This window comes from Octopus bimaculoides, chromosome 10, assembly GCF_001194135.2.
Source record: "Octopus bimaculoides isolate UCB-OBI-ISO-001 chromosome 10, ASM119413v2, whole genome shotgun sequence".
NCBI lineage: Eukaryota > Metazoa > Mollusca > Cephalopoda > Octopoda > Octopodidae > Octopus > Octopus bimaculoides.
This window is the reverse complement of record NC_068990.1, coordinates 64,007,712-64,018,733: the sequence shown is the minus strand read 5'-3', so window position 1 is coordinate 64,018,733 and position 11,022 is coordinate 64,007,712. Positions and strand designations below refer to the sequence as shown.

General features: G+C 34.4%; 1 protein-coding gene across 1 annotated transcript in view; it reads right to left on the bottom strand.

The window, feature by feature from the left end:
* LOC106877714 (dynein axonemal heavy chain 5) overlaps nucleotides 1–11,022 on the bottom strand; it is a 444,169-nt gene that overhangs the window by 215,426 nt on the left and 217,721 nt on the right. Inside the window, exons 51-52 of the mRNA XM_052971252.1 lie at nucleotides 10,683–10,925; nucleotides 4,236–4,388 (exon numbers count right to left, since the gene is read on the bottom strand). Of these exons, the coding sequence (XP_052827212.1) occupies nucleotides 4,236–4,388; nucleotides 10,683–10,925 (396 nt within the window). The remainder of the gene's footprint in view (nucleotides 1–4,235; nucleotides 4,389–10,682; nucleotides 10,926–11,022) is intronic.

Genomic DNA, 11,022 nt, shown 5'->3' with positions numbered 1-11,022 from the left:
GTATACACCCATTTTATCCACTGATAAATGCAGATTAATATGATCTTGGCTAGAGTACATGAAAATTAAATATTTCAAAAATATGCATTTGGATGTATGAAGTTATGAGTGTGGGTGTGTATGTGATATCTTTTTTTTTTTCATAGGTATCTTACACAGGAGTTTATCTCTTCAAACCAAGGGAAATTGCTAAAGACTGACCAATGTCCTTTTTTGATTAACACTTCAAAAACAAAAGTATAAAATTCAATTCTTTATATTATTATTAACATTATTTAACTTTTAATTTATTGCCACTAGTATTATATGACCATCTCCAAAGATAACATTTATGGGAATAAGTAATGAAGATTGTGATAAAATATATCAACAGAAGATTAAATTGAATGCAACAGATCAAAATAGAATAAAAATCAAATTAAACCAAAACAAGATTTATAAAAAAAAAGAAGATAAAACTCATATTCACAAAACTGTGGCAAAGTTCATATTAACACAAATGTTCATAAGGACATTAATACAAAATACACAATATTTTAAATAACAGAATAAAATGATTTGTGTTTTGTTATAATGTGAATGTGTCTGTGTGTATTATGTCCATGTGATAGAAAATCTTTGCAGTCTCAAGTGGACCGACATGGTGGTGTGTGAGTAAGAATACCGTTTTTCTGTTGTATGTTAGTATGTATATATGTTAGAATGTATATGACTGTGTGAGAGAAAGTTATCACAGTCTTGAACTGACCAACATATGTGTGTTTGAGAGTGTTCCTTCTATTTTTTTAATGTGTGTTAGGCTGTTTATTTTGTTTTTCAAGCCGTGAATAAATTTTATTCAAAATATGAACAGCAACATATTTTACAAAAGAAAGCGAGAGGTATCAGAGAGAATGAGAGAAAGGAAGAGAATGTATGTCAGGATGTTGTTTTTGTCTGTTGAACATCTTTGTGGATAACTAACGATTATCCACAAAATTCATGGCTTTTTTTTCATCAGATACAGGTAGCGTACACTCGAGTGAAATTCCTCTGCCTTTTATTATATATATGAGCATTTGAACGTAGCAGATAACAGCTAGCCTTTGGCCACTATTAGGACCCTGTTGTGTCCACTACTCTGACTGGTTGGTATTGGCACAGTTTGTCACTTGCTCTGTTGCACCAATATGCAGCATATAACCAATTGGAGTCCCTAAATAAGATCATGTGAAACAGCCTTTTCTCAACCCCATTTAGACCTGCTGCTCCTTATAAAAATTCACCTTCTCCTCATCTTGAGATCTTTGGTGCCAGACCTTTTCAGGTCTAGCCACTGACCACACAAGACATAGCCAGTTCCAGTGACAATGCCATGAAACCTGTCCAACAGCATTACGTCAACCTCTGTCTTCATTGTTACCATCATCTTCTTAACATCGTCAACATTATCTCTCTATGTACACAGCTCAAGCAACACTGCACAGGTTCCAACTTAGCACTGCTTGTGAATTACCTCACCACGATTAATAGAAAATATGCAACCTGTGAGAACTCCCATACCAAGTAACCTAGTCTGCAGCATTACAGCCACAACTTCGTATGACACGTACCGCACTGGCTCTGCATCATCACCGCAACTTCTTGATACAGTATTTCAATTACCATGTACAATTGACTACGAAATGCTATTTCTTATTCTTGTGTCTATGAACATTCGTCTAACTTCTCATTATAGACTCTCTCACTGTCTTCATTGTCATTCTTATATGTACTTAATGCACAAGTCCATGTCTATACACACATACACTTTGTTCTCATGATGGCCTATCTATTATTCTGTATACATGATGCACACACAGACATACATGTTAGCATATCAATAAATCTTCTCTCAAACATCCTACTCGATTGTGTCACTCTCTTTCCTCCCTGGCACATTATATGTATTATTCCAGCCTTCTGAATGGAGTCACTATTAAATGGTTTCTCCATGTGAGGCCATGGCATTCTAGATCACAATTCCTTCTGATAAGGTGACCCGACGTAGAACACACACCACAGTTCAATCTATACATCTAAAGTAGGAAAGCCTTAAGCAATCTCTGTGGAATAAGTAGTAAGTGAATAAACCCTTCCAGTACTGCTTGACACTATGAGGGGGTGCTCAAAAGTTCCTGACATTGGGTAAAAGAAAATACAGGAGGATCAGTTAATTATGATTTTATTCAACATATTCCCCTTTCAGATTCACATACTTACTGCAGCAATCCTTCGATTTTTCTAAGCCCTGTATAAGAAATCAGAAGGTTGGGCCTCCAACTGGATCTTTCACAATAACCTTAAAGTCAGGAATTTTTCAACACTCCCTTGTATGGCATGGAAACATCTTTAATATAAGACTATATTTGTTAAAAGCCCAATCAATGCTAAAATATAATAAACAAGCAATGAAGAAAGTTGAATGAGGTGTATTGTACTGTAATTTGTATCTGCTTCTAAGGGAACTCTTTTATCATTGTTACCAAATTTTTCTGAGGAACTAGTATTTATATTGTACAATTATAATGGAGGAAGTGGAGAAGAAAGCAATGAGTTTGAGGCAAATTAATTTTCTTAATTTGTTTATATTAATACATTATTAACACGTTAATACTAATTTCTTATCATCTGGAAGTTTTATCTGTAGTTCTATGACAGTAAACATTTGTTTATGTTCATCCATTTGAGCTGTAAAATAAAAATGCAAATCTGACTCTATGTTCATCCATTCATTCATTAACATTAAATTTGGCTTTATATAGATTATTCAGCTCTATATATGATTACCTATGTGACTAAAAGTTCAATCAAACTATCATCCTTTTGTCTGAGAATAAGAAATGTATAATACAAACAACCGATATTAAACAGCTTAGCATTAAACTAGTTATTGAACTGTCTGATCATTTGCGTAATCAAGCATACATAAATGCAAGACAATACCATAAGGACAATGACATTAACACATGCACGTAAGTTTTGAATAATTTCCTGAACGGTTGAAGCAAATATTTGACATCAAAATGCTTTTACATAAGACTAACTTTTCTACTAAAAGCTGTAAAATATTATCAAGTGTTGTATTATGATGCCGATAGTGAGTGTCGTTTTGTCAAAGGGTTCAGCTGAATATTATGAAACTTCGGTACCTCTTAAAGATATGTATATGATGCAGCAGAGGGACCAGCCAGCAATTCATCCACAACAAATTTGCATTATTTTGCTACAGTTTCAACCATGGTAGCAAAAGAAAAAAAAAAAACCAAAAAAAAAAACTACATATCTTCTGATTTAAATGTCTGTAACTTCTTCCTATTTCCCATAGGGAAAATTGTTAATTAAATTCTTACAAAACATTTATCTGTTTCCCTGTGCACTGAAAAATTTCATAAACTGTCTGCAATTCTCGGGCTTAAAGCTTGTAGCTATATAGTATATCAATTTGTATTGAATAATCAATGTAATATTTTGACCTTTTTTTTAGCCAGTGTAAAAGCAGAGAACTGTGGATAATACTTGACAGAAATAAATAACACACAAAATCAGACAATGCTGGAAGGTACTAGACAATTCTGGACAGAACCAGTTAACAGATGACAAAACTAAGCAGCAGTTGGTTGAATTTGAGAGTGTCAGATAGAATAATCCCAGCTATCAGACATTAAACAGCCATCTGTAGAATACTGGAGAATAGCTTAGAAATAATAGATGAAACTACAAGAAATCCAATAAAAATACTCAATAGCTAACCAAATAATACTACCTAAAACCATGTGGAAGCTGAGAAATGAGAAGAATATAATGTAATACTAGAGAGAATGAGCAATTACCAAAAAAGATAAATTAAAACTCAACAGTAAGAACCAGACTAGCCATTAAAATAGGAATAGAAAAAATATTAGATAAGCACAGAAAAAATATTGATCAGACAACTATATAAAGCAATAGTAGAGAAAAAGCTTACCAAAACTAGGGATAAATACAGTAAAAACAAAGTCTATCTCTAATATCACGGAATATTGAGGAGATATAGCATTAAAACAATAGGGGGAAAAAGTTTGAACTCATAGTGTATGAATTGCTGCTCTGACTTGACAATGACATCATCAAGGAAATCAATATGTCATTACTTCAACATGAGAATCAATAATCAACAGAAGTAAATAGTAGGAATAATAAAACCAAAAAGAACTTCCTTCGTCTGCATATCTTACCTGCCAAATTCGACTGAGATCCCTCAGGTTAAAGACATAATGGAATTTTGCTGGAGTCGGGAGCATTTTCAGTTTGACCTTCTGCCATAGTTTACGGGTCGCTGGTACTAGAATCTTCACCAAATCTATAACACTGTCAAGGAACTGTCGTTCCTGTAAAATAAATGTAATCTTTTATTGCACATACACACACACATATAAACTGATTTGCTGAAATATCAGCAGAAGAAATCAATTATAGTAATTTTTGTGGGACTTGTGGAAGGGATAATGGATATTATTTAGGAGGTTAATGAAGACATAACTAAAATCAAGTAATAATGAAATATGTGAAATGATATAAAGCTGATGATGATGTTCATAAATAGAATACTCATGGTGAATATATTATGAGGGCAAGGCAATGGTAGTGTGATGGCTGAGTTTCTCATATGTGGACTCACAACCCCAAAATCCTGTTGTTCCTACTTCTGTGTCATCATCTTGTCTGTGAAGCCTAGTATCCTAAAACACCCACTTTGCTTCATTCTACCTAGTTGTTAGTCTTGCTTTGTTAAAGGAGGCCTCCACTGTCAGTACATGGCATCTTTCTCACCTGTTTTCATTATTCTTTTTAATCTTGTCTCATAACAACCATTATTTTCATTGTATCCATTATCAACATTGTCATTGCTATCTTTGAACAGAAACTTTTTCCTTGACTTTTAAGTATATTTTGTCTGGTGAAGGCAAATGTTCTGACTATTCTATAAATCTTCTTTGATTTGCCTCTGTTTCATATATAATTAATACCAATTCTTACACTACTTATCTTGTTGTTGTTGTTGCTGCTACTCTGCTCTGACTAAGCAACGAATCTATGATAAAATACATTCAGTCCAAGGCATTCTTGCTTTATTTCTAACATAGTGTCTAGGACAACATTATGCAATGTGTTTTCTTCCTTTTTTTTTTTTAAGATGGAAAAGATTGATTAAAACGAGATTTTGCTGCTATTTCTAGCTATTTCTGGAGGATCTCTTTCCTTAGCTCATTGTTGTTACTGTTGGTTGTGGCAGTGGTATTGCTAAATAACCTGGATTGGTTCAACCTAGAAACACCTTATAACATAGATAACTACTCTTTTACTTGTTTCAGTCATTTGACTGCGGCCATGCTGGGACACCGCCATTAGTCGAACAAATCGACCCCAGGACTTATTTTTTGTAACCCTAGTACTTATTCTATCGGTCTCTTTTTGCCGAACCGATAAGTTACGGGGACGTAAACACACCAGCATCAGTTGTCAAGCGATGGTGAGGGGACAAACACAGACACACACATACATATATACATATATATGACAGGATTCTTTCAGTTTCCGTCTACCGAATCCACTCACAAGGTTTTGGTCAGCCTGAGGCTATAGTAGAAGACACTTGCCCAAGGTGCCACGCAGTGGGACTGAACCCAGAACCATGTGGTTGGTAAGCAAGCTACTTACCACACAGCCACTCCTGTGCCTATCTCATAGATTCCCTATGCCTGATATGATATTGTTCACTACAATCTGAATCACTGTATACTTTATACAGAATTTACAAAAACAAATGGTAAAGCTAAAATTGATGAAATTGGTGAAGGATGGTTTTGATTCCAGAAGAATCTATTATAAAAGTTGTATAACATGACATCAAATACATATCATTTCCTCTGTTATTACTTGGGCCAGCGAAAGGTACCAGCCACTGAAGCAGTCACCAGGAGAGCAACATGATTTGGGGATCCACGTCATGTCTTGTGGGTATTCCAAAAAATTGAAAGGAAAAAAATATGAAAATAATAAATAAAATATTTTCTTCATACAAGCATAGCTGTGTGGTTAAAAAGCCTGCTTTGAAATCAATAGGTTTCAGGCTCAGCCTCACTGCACAGCATCTTGAGCAAGTGTCTTATACTCTAACCTCAGACCAATCAATACCTTGTGAGTGAATTTGGTAGCTGGAAACTTGTGAAAGCCCCATAGTATGTGCATGTGTGTTTATATATTTAGTGTGCGAACATTACAAAAAGTACAACATGGAAACAAGGTAAAAAATAAATACAGATTTGGTATTAGTTTGATGCTCACTCACACACACACACACACACAACACACACACATACACATCACATACATGCGCACACGTGTATGCTTTTATTTCCCTCCCCAGCCTGACAATAAATGTTGGTTTGTTTAAGTTCCCATAACTTAGCAGTTCAGAAAAAAAGACCAATAGAATAAATACCAGACTTAGAAAATGAGTACTGGTAGTGGTGGGGTGAAGGTCGATCTTTTGACTAAAACATTTCAAGACAGTGCTCTAGTATGGGTCACAGTCCAATGACTGAAACAAGTAAAAAAGATAAATTATACCTAATAAATTGTTATAAATATTCTATATCTACATTTATAGTTTTGAGGTTTTTACTCTTTGTCAAAGAAACGCAGCCAAAATTCCAGCTTGGCCAGAGTGCCAACAACCATAGAACTAACCCAGTACATTTCCATAAGTCATTGTTGTCTGCAGCTGATTGGATTATCACAAGTTATTAGTTATATTTCAGTTATGTGAAATTTTGGTTTTCCTTAGATCACTGAAGCCTAGTTATTGAAACTTATCAGTTTTAATGCTTCCAAATCATGATTAGTGGTTTCATTCTACATCTAATATTCTCTATCTGCTGTTGTAAGTTATTATGATACATCTAAATCTCATGTTTAATCAACCTTACCCTCTATATTTTGCTCAGCTTCAACATAACAAGCAAGCATCAGCCATAATTCTCTTAGATTTTATCTAACAAATTATCTTGCAATGTTTCATGGTTTAATCCATGCTTCAAAAAATCATCACAGCTAATGGAAAAAAAAATGATAATAATAATGATACATTTTAAAATTCAACTCTATTAAATTATAAACAATAAAATTTAAATTATTCATAATAAAACAAATATAAAAGACGTGTACATGTTTAAATAAAGCAGATGCAAGCAAAAATGGCAATAATTACACAAAGTCAAAGAGTGAGCATCCCACTTTTTGATTCAGTGTCATATAAGCCATTTGATTTTTGCATTCACTTAATTAAAAAGCTTCACTGTTTTTGTTTTATTTTACTTTTTTCTATTTTTTTCTTTTTACAAAAACTAGAAAGAAATGAAGCTAGCATGCTCTGCTGGATGTGCAACATCAGTGTACATGCACAACAAAGTACAAATGTGTTTAGTGAAAAACAAAAATGAGCATAAAAGGCATCAGATGTGGTGTACAAGATAGAAAATGGAATTGATATGGTCATGTGATGTAAATGGATGAGGACAGCTGGAAAACATGGGATGAAACAGAGAAGCCCTACCTCAAAATGTGGGACTTATGGAAGAGATGACAAGGGACTGGGATGAATAACGATATGCTGTGCTTGAGAAGACCCCTTCTATCACAGCAAAAATGAGGTTCTGTTAAATGTTCCCCCACAACTCATCTTCTAACATACATCCCTCCATCAACCTCATAACTATGACATTGCTTCCTCAGGTGCTATAAATGATACCATTTATTCTCACACACTTCACACTTTATCCCTATTACTGACCCTTATCATCACCTCCTTCTTCCTAACCCAATTCTATTTCCTTCATTTCCCATCCCTCACTGATATTTATTGTTTTTTCTTCAATCTTATCTCTAATCATCTGTCACACTCTTTTCACATTCTAGTGCATTTACCTTCCCAGTCACCTTTTCTATCTCTCTTCCCCTATTCACTCTCTCAAGTTCACCTTGTACCTTGAGAATATGCCCTCACTACCTCTCTTTCCAACTGGGAAAGCCATGTATTCGCTGCTTCAGCAAGTCACCTGTTCCTGTTTCTCTATCATACTTTCACATCCTTCAATGTTATACCCCACTCAGTTGAGGGAGGCTTGTTTTGCAAGTACTCAGTGACTTCACTAGTGCTGTGACATGAAAGTGTACCTAGTACACTTTTTTTTTGTAAGGTGGTTGGTATTAGGAAGAACATCCAACTGTAGAAACAATGCTAAATGATAAGTACCTGTTGAACTGTCCAACCCATACCATCATGGAAAGGTGTGAAATGCAGTTGCTGATGAGGATGATTAAGATGATGAGGTGTAATATATTCTTCATTCAATGCAGATTAGACTCAATAAAATGTAAATTTAATTTAAATATAAAATTTCTAAAATATCTTTGAAATGTAGAATTGAGCTTCATAATAAAAGATTCAGTGGATTGGCAGAATTGTCAGAGGACAAAATACCTTCCAGTATTTAGACATGTCCCTTTATGCTTTGATTTCAACCCTTACTGATTTCAATTATCCCTTCGTCTTTCTACACTCAATAAAATAAAATATCAGTCAACTACAGAGAGTGAATATTACCAGCTGTCTTCACTCCACCCTATTTGTGCCTTTGTACCTATGTTAGAAATCATTATATTGATTTCATTGTATTAAACTGCCAAAGTTTAACATTTATTTTGTCTTAGAATCATACATTATAGAAGATAAATCCTGTGGTTCATCAACACAAGGGTTAAATGGCATAAACTAAGTATACAAACATAAAGATTTGAATGAAGATTTGGTCAGACTTTTCAGTTTAAATAACCTTAGATTTGACATAATTTATTATTTTGAATGCTTCTACATCTGCCAGAATGGATAATTTTGATAACTATAAACCTATCAATATTTCCCATTTTGATAAGCCTTGATCAATAATATTCCAGTAGTAGCAATGACAACAATGACAATGACGACCGTATTAATGGTGATGGTGACGATGATAATGATGACGACGTTGATGAATAGCTGAAGGATATTGGATATGTATTGTTGATCTGCAAGAATCCTAAGAAAGATTCTTGAGATTTGAAGAAACTTATTGTCACCACATCACAGGATAACATACTCACAAATTGAATTGGCATGAAATGGTTTTTGAATAATGATGATGATGGCAACAATGTTGATGAGGATAATGGCAGAGGTGGCAGCAACAGTGGTGGCCAAAATGGTGAATTAAACTAACGTCAGGTGAAGATAGATTAGGTGGAGTCAGCATAAGTAAGGGAATATTCCAAGGTGATACACTTTCACCACTGCTATTCATGATTGCTTTTATCCCTCTTTCATTGACCTTGAGAGAGGCTAAATCTTGCAATGAATTTAGCAGAAATGAGAAAATAAACCACTCCCTGTTTATGGATGACCTGAAATTATTTGCCAAAGTTGAGAAAGCTTTAGATTCATTGGTTCAGACTGATTGAGTTGTGAGTGATGACATTGGTACATATTTTGGAATAGATATATGTGAGATGCTAGAAATATGGAGAAGAAAAAAGGTTGATTTCATTGTGATTGAAATGCATATCACAAATATTGATTCGTTGTATTAAGTGAATCTCTTTCAATTTATGTGGAACCCAAATATTGAGCTTCTTAACGAGTTCAAGACATTTTAAGTGATTTTCAATTGTTGTGTGTGATACATTTAACCACTCTGCAATCTCTCACACAGTTATATGACAATCAGATTCAATTATGGCTTTGATTTGGTCATCATCAACTTCAGTTAGTCAACCAGAATATTGGTCATCTTTGAGTGAAAAATCTCCAGAACAGAATTTTTAAACCAATCCTGACATGTGCATTCTGTTAAGCAATCAACACCATAAACTTCACATATCTTTTTATGAGCCTCAGCAGCCTTTTTGCTGCCTTTACAGAAATAAAAAATCAAAATATGGCAAAAATATTTGTTTCTGCACTCCATGTTAAAATTGACACTGAGCTGTAAGCAAAATTACACACAATTTGCTTCGAAAATAAGCTAAAAGTAATGGCTGTCAAATGTCAAGGGAAAAATCATAACAGTGACAAAAATCATTCAACATAATCATAACTCTATCTATTTGCGAGAAACGAAATTACTTTCTTGCCAAAAACCAAATAAAAGAGTATGTGGGAAATAACACAGAAAGTCTGATTTTAGCTGCTAGAGGAGAGGAGAAAGAAGCTGTGGAGATGGCAATGGAATACAAGAAAAGAAGAAAACAGGAGTGAGGAAGAAATGTCAGGGGAAAAGGACTACATGGACAACATCTCATTTGAACAGGACATCACAGCAGAGGAGTCTTGGATATGGCTGAAGAATGAAGAACTTAAGAAAGAAATGGATAGATTCATAATGGCTGCTCAAAAGCCAGTCATTGTGAACGAATTACCATCAAGACATCACCTGTGCTAGTATCATAGAAAAATCACTCAGTAAGTACACTCTATGGTTGGTATCAGGAAGAGCGTCCAGAAACCATACCAAAAGCACAGTGCAGGCTTCCATCTTTTCAGCAACAGGTTATTCAAATAGAATTTAATTATTAAAACAATATTTTACCTTGCAGAAATGGCCACAGCCAAGGGTGGTGAAGATTTTATCAATTGATACATTTGATGGTAAAGTACAGTTGAAAATACAGAAATGTCGCTTGAGTCTTTCAGGTATGTCATTGCGGCCACCTCCAGGGTGAATCATGGCAGCCAGCATTTGGATATCTACAATAGTAGTAAACTCTCCAGGCTTTTCCAGGTTAAAAAACCCATTTGTTTCCATCAATTGTCGTGTGATTTCATTAGTTACCTGAAAAAAATTAACCAAAATTTCATGCTCTTTTCTTCTCTCTAAATATATATACACACACACACACACACATACATATATATATATATATATATAT